Here is a 16500-nt window from a genome sequence, read left to right on the forward strand (position 1 = left end):
AGATAAAATCAATTTTAGACAGAGGAAAAATTGTTAGGAAACATTTTTTCCTGTATATTTACTTGTATATAAAGTGAAAGTGCTGCCAAAAATTACAAGGAAGAGGCACTCCGATACAACCTGCATATCACATAAAGGAGGGCCTCATTCACATTGTGGTACAATTGTTCAGGTAGTAGGACTCCTACACCCATAAAGCCTATGCACGAAGTGAAAGGGCTGCCAAAAATTACAAGGAACCGGCACTCCAAAACACCCTTTATTACACATAAAGGAGGGCATCATACACACCCTTGAAAAATTTGGATTGATGGCCTGCTGGTGACCCTCAAAAACATTAGGAGCAAGGGCCTGCTGGTCTGACCATCTAAAAAATTTTGGGGTGAGGGTCTACTGCTGAGCTGACCCTCAAAAACATTATGGGTGAGGGCCCGCTGCTGAGCTGACCCTCTAAAAACATGAGGATGATGGAAGAGGAGGAGAGGGAGATTGAACCATATACCCTTTTTGTGGTGGAAGGGGTGCATGGGAATACAGTGTATTCAATACACCATAAAAGCCACATTTAAAGTGCCTTTATGTTCAGCTGCTTTCCTTAGGTGGAGTCGAGAAGTCAGGGGCAATCCAGGCCTTGTTCATTTTTATAAGAGTCAAATGGTCAGCATTTTCAGTTCAGCGGATGCACTTATCAGTTATTATGCCCCTAGCAGCAATAAATACACTGACAAAACGCTGGCGGCAGGGCAGGCCAGCACCTCCAAGGCATAGAGCGCCAGTTCGTGCCACGTGTCCAGCGTGGACACCCAATAGTTGTAAGGCACAGAGTGATCACTGAGGACGCTGACACGGTCTGCTATGTACTTCTTCACCATCTTCCAAAATGTTTCCCTCCTTGTGACACTAGGCTGCACATCAGGTTAAGGGTGCTTGCGGGGTGTCATAAAACCGTCCCAGGCCTTGGAGAGTGTTGCCCTGCCTCTGTTGGAACTGCTGTGTTCCCCTCGTCTCCCCTCAGTTGGCCAAGGAACTACGTACTCTGCAGCCAGCGTTGTCACCTGGAACTTTTTGGAGCAATTTTTCCACAAGGACCTTTGGTATTGCACCATTTTGCTCGTCCTCTCCACCAGTGAAATGAGAGATGAGAAGTTCTCTTTGTAGCGGGGGTTGAGTAGGATAAACAACCAGTAATCTGTGTAGGTCAAAATGCGTATAACGTGAGGGTCACAGGAAAGGCAGCCTGACAAAGTCAGCCATGTGTGCCAGAGTCCCAACAGGCAAGACTTCGCTGTCCTCATCAGGAGGATGACTCTCAATCACATCATCCTCCTCTGCCCACACACGCTGAACAGATGGAATAAAACATCCATGAGTACTAACCTCTGTAGCGGAGGCAACAGTCTCCTGCTCCTCCTAGTCATCCAATTCACCCTGAGAAGACGAACAGAGGGGCGTCTGGCTATCACCTTATGTACTTTCTTCCCCCATTTCCACTCTTCCACATGCAAAGCGTCCGCCTTAATTGTGAGCAGCGAGCGTTTCAGTAGACACAGAAGTAGGATGGTTACGCTGATAATAGCGTCATCACCGCTCACCATCTGTGTTGATCCCTCAAAGTTCCATAAAACATCAATGCCCACTCGTTGCTTGTGAAGAGCGGAAGTTGACCGGAAAGGAGACTACCATATTGCAGCTGGTATTCCAATAGTGCCCTCTGCTGCTCACAAAGCCTGGCCAACATGTGGAACGCGGAGTTCCAGAGCATGCTCACGTCGCACAACAGTCAGTGAGCTGGCAATTGCAAGCGCTGCCAGACCGGTGGAAGCTATCGATGACTTGCGGAAATGGGCACACATACGGCACACCTTCACCAGTAGGTCAGGCAAATTGGAGTAGGTTTTGAGAAATCGCTGGACCACTAGGTTGAACACATGGGCTAGGCATGGTATGTGTGTGAGCTTGCAGAGCTCCAAAGCCGCCACCAAGTTACGGCTATTATCAGACACAACTATGCCTGGTTGTAGGCTGAGTGGCGAGAGTCACAGCTCAGTCAGGTCCCTTATCCCCTGCCACAGCTCTGCGGCGGTGTGCCGTTTGTCACCTAAGCAGATCAGTTTAAGCCCAGCCTGTTGCCACTTCCACACTGCAGTGCTACACTGCTTCCAGCTACTGACTGATGGCTGACTGGTGCTGCAAAACGATAATTAAGAGGTGAAACTGGAGGAAGAGGCAGAGGAGGAGAAGGGGGGGGGGGGGGGGGTTGCAGCCACTATTGTAGGTGGTGGCGGAAACACTGATGGAAGTATGGCTCACAATCCTTGGCGTCGGTAGCATTTGTGCCATCACTGAGAACGACTCGCTCCCGGCCTCCACAACGTTCACCCAGTGTGCTGTCAAGAAAATGTAGCATCCTTGGCCAAAAGCACTTGCCCATGTGTCAGTCGTTAAGTGGACCTTCCCAATAACTGCATTGGTCAGGGCACAGGTGATGTTACGGGACACATGCTGGTGCAAGGCTGGGACTTCACACTGTGAAAAATATTGGCTGCTGGGGACAGCCGCCGCCATCAGGCTGCAGAAAGCCTCAGTGTCCACAAGTCTGTGGGTGGGTGGCTGGGTAGTTGCACTTTCGTTCAAAGGCCTGGGGTATGGACATCTGTACACAGTCCTGGGACACAGAAGTGGATATGCTAGCTGATGGTGCTTGCGAAGGTCCAGGTGCATGGCGGGAGGCATCCAGGCCTGCGTCTTGGACAGGGGATGGGCCAGCACGTAACACAGGGAAAGAGGAGGAAGTGGTGTGACCCGCAGACACTGATTGTGGACCCAGGCGTTCGGCCCACCTGATAGGGTGCTTTGATGCCATGTGGCGGATCATGCTGGTGGTGGTGAGGCCGCTAGTGTTCACGCCCTGCTCATTTTGGTATGGCACAGGTTGCAAATGACAATTCTTTTATCGTCTGCACTTTCCTCAAAAAAGCACCAGACTGTGGAACACCTACCCCTTGGCAAGGGAGATTGCCGCAAGGGGGTGCTCCAGGGAACAGTTGAGGGCCTGTTTGGTGTGGCCCGCCTTCTCCCTTTTGCTGCCCCACTGCCTCTTCCAGCCTGTTGCGGTGCTGAGGATCCCTCCCCCTCTGTACTGCTGTCCTTACTCGGCTTGCCACCTTCCCAGGTTGGGTCAGTGACTTAATCGTCCACTACCTCCTCTTCCACTCATCCTCCTGACTTGTTGACCTAATAACAACCTCAGTTATTGACAACTGTATCTCATCCTCATCAACCTCTTGAGACACTAATTGCGGTTGACTTATTGGTAACTGTCTCATCTTCATCCACCTCGTGACACACTAATTGCCGTTCCCTACTGTCATCTTCTTCTGACTGTGGATGCGCCAGAGTTTGGGAATCAGTGCACAAGATCTCCTGATGTCCCTCTTCAAGCGGGCTTGGAGAGGGGCCCAAATTAAGGAATGGCGATGAAAACAGCTCCTCAGAATATCTGAGTGTGGGGTGATTTGTTTGCCAAGACTTTCCATGGTGGGTGGAAGGAGGATCAGGGTGAGGATTCTGTTGATGAGACTCTTGGCTACCGAGACTGGACTTTGTGGAAGACAGATTGGTGCTTAACCGACCGGAAGCATTATCTGCTGCAATCCAACCGACCACCTGGTCTGACTTAGAGAGTGGTGTCCTGCACCTCCCTGCAAACTGGGACATGAAGCTAAGTATCGTAGATGAGTATTTCTTGTGCTCTGGCAGCAGGCACAGCTTCACCGCACCCAGGGCCACGGCCTCTGCGTGCACCATCAGCAGCACAGCCACTTCCCCGCCCCTTACTGCTCGCCTTGCGCATATTAAATGGTATATAAGCTTGCAACTATGTCACATGTACAGTAGCGCAGGTTTTGTAAGTGTATGCGCAAATAAAGTACACAGAATGTCAGATATTTAGGTTGCGCTCATGTTAAACAGGAGGTATAGCACAAGTAATGTCGCCGTCACCACCGCCAAATAAAAAATTAGACTGAATGTCACTGATATTTAGGATGTGCAAATGTTATACAGGAGATGTAGCGCAGATAATGTCGCTGTCTGCAAAGGCCAAACAATTGCAAGCTATTTAGCGCAGGTTGCCCTAAAAATATATATTGCTGCCAGATACAACAATAGTCCTTAAAAGGACTTTTGGGTTTATAACAAGTAAAAAAACTAAAATATTCCTATTTCACTCCCTAAACTATCTCTCTCTTCTGCTTTCCAGCTCTCCCTGACTAAGGCCTCTTTCACACGACTGTATGGCTTTTTCAGTGTCTTGTAGACCGTTTTTTCTGGATCAGTTTTTCCGTATGGTATATACAGTAATTACATAGAAAAAATTGGGCTGGGCATACAATGCATTTCCGTATGCGTTCAGTTTTTTTGGCAGACCCATTGACTTGAATGAAGCCACGGAATGTGATTTGTGGGCAATAATAGGACATGTTCTATCTTTTAAAGGAACGGAAACTGAATGCATATGGAACACATTCAGTTTTTTTTGGCGGAACCATTGAAATGAATGGTTCCGTATACGGACCATGTTCAAAACGGAAAAAACGGCCCCTAGACAGAAAAAAAAAAACTGCCGTGTGAAAGAGGCCTAATAGTGAGCCTAACACGTGTCATTGGGTGCTATATAGCATCGGATGGCGCGTTCTGGCCAGCCAATCACTGTAATGCCAGTAACCAACATGGCTTCGGCATTACAGTGAAATGCAGTTTTTACCTGCACGTTTATTGGCTGTGTAGCAGCCAACAATCGCGCGGGGAGTAGACTCAAGCATCTCGCTCAAGCACACGCAGTATTTGGCCAAACACTGCAATGTGCCGAGCATAGTGATGCTCAAGTAAAATGAGTGTTCGGCAGAACATGCGCGCCCAACACTAGCGCCATGCTCGCAGCTGGGATCCATGTTTTGCAGATCAGCGATTTGTGGACGGCAAAACATGGCCCTATGTATGAGGCCTTAGGATGGGAAAAGATGGCGACTTCGGCCACGACACACAGCCAAAGCGTAGCACTGCAATATCGCAACTATGTAAGCGGAGTCATGCACTGCCGCGACCCGACAGCCGCTAGCAAGCAAACCTAGATAGTCATGCAATGCTGGATCCTTAGCGGTACAATGTGCATTGTGGCCAAAGTCGCCGTGTAGCCCCAGCCTTGGCCATTTGTCAGCAATTCTAACCTGTCCAGTCTTTTGTTCCTCAGAGATAAGCGGCAACGTGTGCCATTTAGCTCCCAAAATAAGGCCACTTTCACACTAGCGCTTTCCCTTTCTGCTATTGAGACCAGTCATAGAATCTCAATAGTGGGGGAAAACGCCTCCGTTTTGTCCCTATTCATTGTCAATAGGGACAAAACTGAACTGAACGAAACGGAGTGCACCAGAATACATTCCGCTCAGTTTGGTTGTGTCCCCATCTCAACAGAATAACATTGCAAGCAGCGTTGTCCGCGATGTAGTGCGGAGCAAGACGGATCCGTCATGATCCGCAATGCAAGTCAATGGGGACGGATCAGTCATGATCCGCAATGCAAGTCAATGGGGACGGATCCGTCATGATCCGCAATGCAAGTCAATGGGGACGGATCCGTCATGATCCGCAATGCAAGTCAATGGGGACGGATCCGTCATGATCCGCAATGCAAGTCAATGGGGACGGATCCGTCATGATCCGCAATGCAAGTCAATGGGGACGGATAAGTCATGATCCGCAATGTAAGTCAATGGGGACGGATAAGTCATGATCCGCAATGTAAGTCAATGGGGACGGATCAGTTTTCTCTGACCCAAAGAAAAAATGGCTATGTTAAACGGAACCTGTCATTACCTTTATGCTGACCTCACTGAGGGCAGTATAAAGTAGTGACAGAAATGCTGATCTCAGCGGTGTGTCACTCATCAGCTAATAGTAAGTGGCTGCCGAGAACCAGCATCATAATCACTGCAGCCCCGGCCTTGAAAAGAGTCAAATCTACCTGAGAAGAGTCACAGTAAGGCTAGGGCTACACGACAACATTTTGTCGCACCAATGTTGCGCGATAATTTTTATAATGATAGTCTATGGTGTTGCACTGCAACATGCTGCGACATGACAGTAGCAAAAAATCCATCCAAGATGGATTTTTCTGCGACTGTCGCATCACAATGTGACACTATAGAATATCATTATAAAAATTTCGCACAACAGAAGGGGAGAAAACTCTGCATTAGGCTACATGCACACGACCGTATGTGTTTTGCGTGCCGCAAATTGCGGATCCGCCCCCCCCAAAAAAAAACTGATGATGTTCCGTATGGCATCAGTTTTTTTTTTTTTGCGGATCCATTGTAATAATGCCTATCCTTGTCCGCAAACTAGAAAAAATAGGACATGCACAATTTTTTTTAGCGGGACAACGGAACGGACATACTGTGTGCTGTCCACGGTTTTTGAAGACCCATTAAAATGAATGGGTCCGCATCCTATCCGCAAAAAAAAACGGAACGGAAACAAACAACGTTCGTGTGCTTGTAGCCTTAGACTGTCAGCCATCAGCAGGAATCCATGAATACCCAGGACTCTTCTCATGCGGCCGGGACTCTTTTCCAGGCCCAGTCTGCAATCATTGTGATGTTGGTTCTCGGCAACCACTTACTTATAACTTATAAATGACAGACTCTGAAATCAACTCATCTGTCTCTACTGTATACTGGCATTAGTATGGGCAGCATAAAGGTGAGGACAGGTTCCCTTTAAGGAAAATATAACCGGATCCGTTCATAACGGATGCAGACGTTGTATTATCAGAATGGAAGAGTTTTTTGCTGATCCATGAGAGATCCAACAAGAAACGCTAGTGTGAAAGTAGCCCAACTTGCTTTTATAACCGTATCCCTATCGGGCAGAGTTTGGGAATATAAATGTCTGAACAGGTAACGGATACATCATGTAGGATACAATTAAAGGGCTTTCCAACTATAGATATTTCATCCCGTAAATGCTACATCATTGGGGAGTCACGGCTGATACGAGGGGCTGCTCAGTCCTTCATTCCCATGGATGCAGTCACTTTCCATTATACTGAAAGGGAGATAAGGAAACATCTTCATGCAGCATGGTCCACTGCCCAACCTGTATACTGGCATCACTGCATACTGGCATCACGTCCACTGCCCACCTGCATACTGGCATCACTGCCCACTGCATACTGGCATCACTGCCCACTGCATACTGGCATCACATCTACGGCACACTGGCAACACATCCACGGAACACCTGCATACTGGCATCACTGCCCACGGAACACTGGCATCACATCTACAGCACACCTGCATCCTGGCATCACGGCCACTGCACACCTGCATCCTGGCATCACGGCCACTGCACACCTGCATCCTGGCATCACGGCCACTGCACACCTGCATCCTGGCATCACGGCCACTGCACACCTGCATCCTGGCATCACGGCCACTGCACACCTGTATACGGCAGCTCTGTATAGCAGAATATTTGGGCAAAGTGGCTCAGCATCTCCTCTGCACCCACAGCACTACATGGCATCTGGACTAGGGAGGGATGATATTTATTAATAATTCTCTTATTTCTGATCAGTGCACAGATCTCTCATTTGAACTGAGCTGCAATGATGGGAGTGATCCTCTAGTGCCAGGTGGGGAGTTATCAGATGTCCCCATACTCTATGGGCCACCAAGAGGATCCTGTGAGCAGTACTGAGGCCATTCACCCTGTGATCTACAGGCCCCTGGATCTGAATGCTGTTATTACACATCCTCGCTGCAGGGCCTCCTGCAATCCTATAGGAACACACCAGGGGCCGGTACTAGGACCCAGCAGCTCCTGCCCCAGAGCAGATCCATCAGGCTGAGAGCCGGCGATGACAGGCTGCAGCAGCCAGGTGAGGCGCACAGGCAGGAATGGTGAGGGCTCCTACCTTCATCTTCCAGCTCCAGTTTCTCCAGCATGCCTTCAGCGGTGCCTTGAGCCTGTGTGGGGAGAAGGCAGAGAGAGGGGGTGAGCAGTCATACAGCAGCCGCGGCACCAAACCTAGTCTCCCTCCACACACAGGACAGCCCTGTCTGGACGGGGGCGGGGCCTCCTGTTCCCACGTTGACGCTTATAGGGCTGTCAAGGGACTAGAACTCTGATTGGTTGGCGGCATAAACTGCGTTAACCAATGGATGGGAGAGCTGAACGATGCCCCGCCCATTTTCTGCAGCGCACAAACAAGAGCCGCTGCCGGCTGTTACTATGGAGACCTGGTGGGGGTCATTCTCTAAACTGTGATATGGTCGTATGGCGGCTCCACCCTGGTGTGTCAGCTGTCAGTGCACCTGCCATGTGTGATGCTGTCACACAGAGCCGCCAGTACCGAGCACTGGGAAGGAGCTTTGATTGTGTCACTGCACAGGTTTATTCCTTGTGTTGCAGCACAAAGCAAAGAGATAACTGATTGCTTCTGTGGAAAATCGCATTATTTTCCAAAGCGGTTTTCTTTCACGGTTTTTTAACCTCTTTGAAGAAGTTCTGCCATCAGAGGATCCATTAAGAGTGTACGACAAGAATGGCGCAGCGTGCAATGCTTTTCTTGCTGTCTAAAGACGCACACAACACTAAGTCTCTGTGCAGACTATGGCGGTATATGGCGGGGGAATTTCCAAGGGCATAGATGGCTTATTGCGATACTGACCCACTGTATAGAAAGGCCCAGTCTGCTGTGCTTTCCTATACAGTATGAAAAAGGTAGACCGCCCCAATGGAGGCCGTAAGGGTGCTGTCTTGGCCTCTGGTGGGTAAATGTAGCCCCTGGTTATGTTTGACATAGAGGCTGTGAGCTTTTCCCAGAGTATACACCCAACGCAGGGTTAAATGCTTTCTGCACCGTGCTACGTTCTGTTCACATCTGTGTTGTGGTTGTTGTCAAAAATGAAAACCGTAAAAGAGAGCCGGACACGCTACCGACGACCGCACTGACTTACCAGGGATCTGTCGGGTGCCAGTGTTGTGTCGTCATGAATGTAATGGAGGCTCTAGATGCAAATATGAACATAGCCTTAAAGAGGAGCTGCCCCTCCTGACATGCCTGTGTTAATAGCGTCATGCATCCCCCATGTAATACCAAGTCTGGAACATCTATTCTTATGGCTCTATGCTGTGTCATTCCTGTATTACTTCTACTAGAAGTTATGGCTGAATTGCTATCAGTCTGCAGTAAGGGTACAGAGGGGAGGTTGGGATGTGTCCCTGCACAGTCTGACTCTATCCAATCAGTGCTGCCATTGTCAGGCTGTGCAGGTACACCCCCCCCCCCCCCCAAACTGGTTACCTCCCCTCTGTGCCCTTACTGCAGGCTGCTAGCAATTCATCCATAACTTCTAGTAGAAGTAATACAGGAATGGCACAACATAGAGCCATAAGAATACAGGCTCCAGAATTATCACATGGGGAATGCACGAAGCTATTAAAACAGGCATGTCAGGAGAGATGAAAGGACTCCTCTTTAAAGGGGTTGTCCAGTTATTGTATACGTTTTTAAAGGGCTTGTTCACCCCTGGGGACCTTTTCTACAGACCCCCCAGCATATCTAGACTCAGTGGTAATCATACTTTCCTGATTCGCACAGCTGGGTTCCGGCTATGCAGGTTTCCCCATGTCAAACATCCAGTTTTATGCAGGTCATGTGACTGCTGCAGCGATGACATCTCAACCATGCATCAAGTGACCCAGTGACTTGACCCATGGGTGACACTTCACCGCTGCTGCCATCAGGTGACCCGTGTTAAACTGAATGTTGGGACCCGGGACCTTCAGAGGCGATGGGGCAGTGATAGAGCCAGAACCCAGCAGTGGGCATCAGGTAAGTATGATTACTGTCACAGGTCCGCCCAAACTTAGGGGGTTTGTAGAAAAGGTCCCCCCTTCCTACCAGATCTGTGGAGACAAAAGCATACTGATCTGCTGCCCGCTGCTTGGTCCCAGCATTATAATCCACCACCAGTCACTGGCTGCACTGGCGCTCATCACTCCTGTCTGTGTACATGCGGGAACTGCAGTGCGCTAATGAGGGCAGTGATTCGAAGGAGATGGAACCAAGCGATGGAAAGCAGGTAAGTATGCTTGTCTCCACCGGTCCTGTGATGAGAATAAGGACCGATAATAGGGACAATTATTGGCAATACGTGTCTGTAGTAACACCCGTTCCTGATAGTTGGCCTGTATAAAGGTGCCTGCAATCATCCAGTGAATGATGTTTGCTCTTTTGTCAGGCGATCGTGTCTTTCGGCCGGCACCAAAAATCATAATTTCTGTGCAACAGATTTTCCTGTGTAAACAAGTATTATTTATGTGGATGAGCAATTGCTGTCGTGACCGCTCATCCCCATACAGAGGAGATGATTGCTGCATTTGGGTACAATTTTTTTTACTTATTTTGGGCAAAAAAATCATTTCTTCAATTGGTCTGTATTAAAAATATTGAGACATTCTGTTACAAAGGGTTAACTGTCTAGGTGCGTGAATCATAGGGTCATCTAATAGCCCTTATAGCTAAATTACCAAAGGTCAGAAACACTTATTCAACCCACATTCTTATGAGAGTGTTTAGGAGATCAGAGGTAAGGAGCCATCAGCTCAGCTGCCTGATGGAACACAGTAAAAACACACAGAGCCTGATACCAGAGAATCTCAAGGCTGCACAGAGAAAGGGGCTCACAATTTTTAATAAAGACTAGTGATAAGCGAATCGGGTTCGCACTGCTGTATCCGAACCCGATTAGTTTGAAAACTTTATTAACAATATAGCCTCCCTACTACTCTAAATTGTATGGGCCCCCGTAGATGTCTTTGCGATCTTGCTGCAAATAATGCGAGACTTGCTTAGTCTCGCATCTATAATGTGACACTTCGGTTATGCGCAAAAATAACAGTTACGTAAACTACAATTAACGAAGCCGAGTTTAGCTTCGGATTTTGACACTGTAATTTATGCGCATAACCAAAGTTTTGCATCATAGACGCAAGACTCGCAATATTTGCAGCAAGTGTGCAAAGACCTCCGCGGAGCCCATACATTTTACGGTAGTAGGGAGGCTATATTGTTAATGAAGTTTTCAAACTAATCGGGTTCAGATACAGCAGTCCGAACCCAATTCACTCAACACTAAAAAAGACCGTTGAAAAAATGTTTTAATTTTTTTTAGCTCAAAATAAAGTACAATGCGATTAATTAATAATTGCCAGTGCCTGGAGTACATAAGATGCCAAGACATCAAACAGCGCACTTCAAAATAATATTGCAATATTAAAGAAATTTTCCGGTTGGTTAACCACTTCCAGACCGGGCCATTTACCCCCTTCCTGACCAGGCCTAATTTTGCAAATCGATTATGTGGTACTAACTTTGGAACGCCTTTACTTATCCAAGTCATTCAGAGGTTGTTTTCTTGAGACACATTGAACTTCATGTTAATGGTAAATTTGAGTCAATATGTTTCACCTTTTATTTATAAAAAAAATCCAAAAGTTAACGAAAATGTGAAAAAATTCACTGTTTTCTAAATTTGAATCTCTGCTTTTAAGACAGATAGAGATGCCTCATAAAATATTCATTAATTAACATTCCCCATATATCTACTTTATTTTGGTAATGTAATTTTATTCTTTTAGGACGTTAGAAGGTTTAGAATTTTAGAAGCAATTTTTTTAAATTTTTAGAAAAATTTCCAAAGTCAACTTTTTTAAGGGCCAGTTCAGTTCTTAAGTCACTTTGTGGGGCATACATAATAGAACCAACCCATAAATGACCCCATTTTAGAAACAACACCCCTCAAACTATTCAAAACTGGTTTTAGAAATGTTGTTAACCCTTATTCCATAGGAATTAAAGGGTTTCTGTCACCCCCAAAACTCATTTTTCATTTTTGGGCATATTAAAATCCTTATTGGATGACTATTCCCTATATAGGGCTCTTACCTTGTTCTGTGGCTTGGTTTCACTAAAAATCAAGCTTTTAAAATATGCAAATTACCTCGCTACCAGCAAGTAGGGCGTCTACTTGCTGGTAGCCGCCGCATCCTCCTTTAAAAAAAACGCCCCCTCCTCCTGTTGATTGACAGGGCCAGCGAGCGCTCTCCTTCTCCGGCTGGCCCTGTCTGCAATTCAAATCCAGCGCCTGCACTTTATGTGTCTTCATTCGGAGCAGGCGCTCTGAGAGAAGGACGCTCGCTTCCTCAGCACTTCCTCAGTGCGCCTGCGCCGATGACGTCTTCTCTTTCGGGTTTAGAGGTGACGTCATCGGCGCAGGCGCACTGAGGGAGTGCTGAGGAAGCGAGGGGGATTTAAAAAAAAAAATTTGTGTAAAACTTTTTTTTTTTTTTTTCAAAACACTTAGGCCCCTTCCACACAGGCGTTGCGGGAAAATGTGCGGGGGCGTTACGGGAACACCCGCGATTTTTCTGCACGAGTGCAAAACATTGTAATGCGTTTTGCACTCGCGTGAGAAAAATCGCGTGTCTGGTACCCAAACCCGAACTTCTTCACAGAAGTTCGGGCTTGGGATCGGTGTTCTGTAGATTGTATTATTTTCCCTTATAACATGGTTATAAGGGAAAATAATAGCATTCTGAATACAGAATGCATAGTAAAACAGCGCTAGAGGGGTTAAAAATAAATAATAATAATTTAACTCACCTTAGTCCAATTGATCGCGGTGAGTTGAATAGGACCTGTGGTGAGCATTAATTACAGGAACAGGACCTTTGATGACGTCACTCCGGTTATCACATGGTACGTCACATGATCTTTTACCATGGTGATGGATCATGTGATGGAACATGTGATGACCGGAGTGACGTCATCACAGGTCCTGTTCATGTAATTAATGCTCACCCCAGGTCCTGTTCAGCAAAGGAGACAGAAGGAGATGCGGGGCTACGCGAACAAGTGGACTAAGGTGAGTTAAATAATTTTTAAAAAAATTTTAACCCCTCCAGCGCTGTGATACTATGCATTCTGTATTCAGAATGCTATTATTTTCCCTTATGACCATGTTATAAGGGAAAATAATAATGATCGGGTCTCCATCCCGATCGTCTCCTAGCAACCGTGCGTGAAAATCGCACCGCATCCGCACTTGCTTGCGGATGCTTGCGATTTTCATGCAACCCCATTCATTTCTATGGGGCCTGCGTTACGTGAAAAACGCACAAAATAGAGCATGCTGCGATTTTCACGCAACGCATAAGTGATACGTGAAAATCACCACTCATGTGCACAGCCCCATAGAAATGAATGGGTCGGTATTCAGTGCGGGTGCAATGCGTTCAACTCCCGCATCGCATCCGCGCGGAATACTCGCCCGTGTGAAAGGGGCCAGCTTCGTTCACATCACCGTTCAGTCTTTCCGTTCTCCTGCTCCGTTTAGGGGCAGTAGAACGGAAAGGACGGATAAGCACATAACTGACGCCAAACGGACCCCATAGACTATAATGGGGTCCGTTATGTTTCCGCTCAAAAGATGATTTTTAAGCGGAGACAAAATTCCTGCATGCACAACTTTTGTCTCCGCTTAAAAATCATCTTCTGAGCGGAAACATAACGGACCCCATTATAGTCTATGGCGTCCTCAGGCTCCGTTTGGCGTCAGTTATGTGCTTATCCGTCCTTTCCGTTCTCCTGCCCCTAAACGGAGCAGGAGAACGGAAAGGCTGAACGGTGATGTGAACAAAGCCTTAGTCATACAAGACCTTTTTTCAAAACACATAAGGTCATACAAGACCTCTGGGGGATATTTAAAGGGGTTGGCCACTTTCTGGTTACTGTTGACTGAGGTGTTTGTGAGATTATTATATGGCACTTACTAATATAACCTTTGTTGAAATTCTGCACCATTTCCAATATCTCATAAGGTATGACCCATTGTTTGCAAAGTCTTTTGTGCTGTCCACACAGACGTCCTGTCCATAAGATGGCTGCTGATGGAGGGTCATGTGACCAGGTAAATCACTTCTGTGTAATGTCTCCTACATTCAAATACACAGAACATGCCATCTCTACTTGTTCTGTTGGGAGTTTAGTGCAGGTGCAGTGTGTTTGAATGGTGGAGACATCACATGGAGATGATTTACCTGGTCACATGACCTTCCATCAGCAGCCATTTTATGGACAGGACCTCTGTGTGGACAGCACAAAAGACTTTGTAAACAAGGGGACATACCTTATGAGATATAGAAAATGGTCCAGAATATCTACAAAGACTATATTAGGAAGTGTCATATAGTCATCTCAAAAACACATTGATTAACAGTAGCCAGAAAGTGTCTAACCCCTTTAACTTCATTTATTATAATTTTTTTTAACTATTGGTTTCTCCTGTGACTGGGGCTGACATAGTAGCCCCAGTTACAGTGAAAATACCCCCCCCCCCCCCATAATGCTGCGCTGTACAGCCTCACTGCAGGGCTGATCTGTGGATGACCTGACCGCTCCTGCACTCCCACGGCCCTGCCGGTCACATGACCACTGGGCCATTGAGCACTGTTTATACAGCGATCTAGAAGGCAGGGACACCCAGGAACGGTCCCTGCCTTCTCACTGACAGCGGGCCCCCGGCTCGGCAACTGCATGATTAGCGTGCAGCTGCCATCTCTGAAAGGATGTTCAGAAACGTCCAATCAGAGATAAACCCGACCGCCCAGGACGTTTATAGTCAATGGGCGGTTGGGAAGTGGTTAAAGTTATCCCCTACCCACAAGATAGGAGATAATATCAGATCAGTGGGGATCCTACTGTTGTGATGTCTACCGATCACAAGAACGGGGGGCCCTGTACCCCCTGCAGCTCCCCTGAAATGACCAGAGTGGCTGGTCGGGCATGTGCGCAGCCGCTGCATTCATTTCTATGAGAGATCTGGAGATAGCCGAGCGCTATATCTCTGGAACTCCCATAGAAATGAATGGAGAGGTCATTTCAGGGGAGCTACAGGGGGTACAGGGCCCCTGTTCTGATGATTAGTGGGGGTCGCAGCAATAGGACCCCTACTGATCTGATAGTTATCCCCTATCCCGTGGATAGGAATAACTTTAACCAACCGGAATACCCCTTTAATGTGTTTCAGTGCTTACAACATTAACATATCATGCTTCACATTTTATACATACCAAAATACTTTGTAGGGGTGTAAGGGTGAGAAATGCCTGCAGTTCATTTCACTCACAAGTAACCATACTCAGACTACACAGAGTACCGTAGAGACACATAGGTCTGCACTCAAGCTGTAGACCCAAAACTCAAAAAGGTTTTAAAATGGTATTCAAGCCACGAATATTTATCACCTAGCCAGGAGTGGATGAAAGTTACTTTGTGGGGTGTGACCACTGAGATCCCCATCGATCACTAGCACAAGGGACCTAGTCCCCTTAAAGAGGTTTTCTGGGATTTCAATCCTGATGAGCTATCCTCTGGATAGGTCATTAGTATCTGATGGGTGGGGGTCCGACACCTGGGACCCTGCCAATAATCTGCTTGAGAAGGCACAAGCGCTCCTGTGAGTGCTGCGACTTTCTCGGTGCTTACCAAGCACAGTGCTGTACATTGTATAGCAACTGTGTTTGGTATCGCACTCAGCACCATTGACCTGATTGAAGCAAGGCCGGTCCTACCATAAGGCAGACCAAGCGGCTGCCTTAGGGCGCACCCTGGGGGAGGGCGGAAAAATGTGACATGGAGGGCTGATGTGACATGGGGGCTGATGGCTGACATGGGGGGCTGATGGCTAACATAGGGGTCTGATCTGGTCTGATTAACATTGGGGGTCTGATTAGGGCTGTGAGCTGAGATCTGATTAACATTGGGGGTCTGATTTCTGGTCTGACCTGAGGTGTAATGGAAAATATTTTTTACTTATTATCCTCCTCTAAATCCTAGGTGTGTCTTAGAGGGCGAAAAATACGGTCCTCAAACCAGCGATTGTCTGAAGCAGAGAGAAGATTCCAGGACCACACAGAGGAGAAGCCAGCTGCTGCAGACCGGACCAGGGCCAGGTGAGCTGCGAGGGGGGGAGGGTGCCAAAATGTAGCTTTGCTTGTGTTGGCAAAAATCCTTGCACCGGCCCTGGATTGAAGCTGAGTGCCATACCAAGCATAGCTGCTATAGAACGTGCGGTGCTGTGCTTGGTAAGCTGTGAGAAGGCTGTGGCGCTTACAGGAGTGCCAGTGTTTTCTCAAACAGCTGATCGGCGGGGGTCATGGGTGTCTGACCCCCACTGATCAGATACTGATGACCTATCTAGACTCTAGAGAACAGGTTATCGGTATCAAAATCCCAGAAAACCCCTTTAATTCCACAACCACAACAAGGAAGAGTGTGCTGTCCCAGCTATGGTTTCTGATCTAGAATTCATTATTGTATTCTGTTATGTCTGTTAACCACTTAGTGTAATTTGCTGCCATCTAGTGCCC

General features: G+C 47.4%; 1 protein-coding gene across 1 annotated transcript in view; it reads right to left on the reverse strand.

Annotated features, from left to right (window-relative positions):
• PRKAG2 (protein kinase AMP-activated non-catalytic subunit gamma 2) overlaps positions 1 to 16500 on the reverse strand; it is a 454044-nt gene that overhangs the window by 103933 nt on the left and 333611 nt on the right. The window contains exon 5 of the mRNA XM_044293639.1: positions 7979 to 8030. Within this exon, the coding sequence (XP_044149574.1) occupies positions 7979 to 8030 (52 nt within the window). The remainder of the gene's footprint in view (positions 1 to 7978; positions 8031 to 16500) is intronic.

Source organism: Bufo gargarizans, chromosome 5, assembly GCF_014858855.1.
Source record: "Bufo gargarizans isolate SCDJY-AF-19 chromosome 5, ASM1485885v1, whole genome shotgun sequence".
Lineage (NCBI taxonomy): Eukaryota > Metazoa > Chordata > Amphibia > Anura > Bufonidae > Bufo > Bufo gargarizans.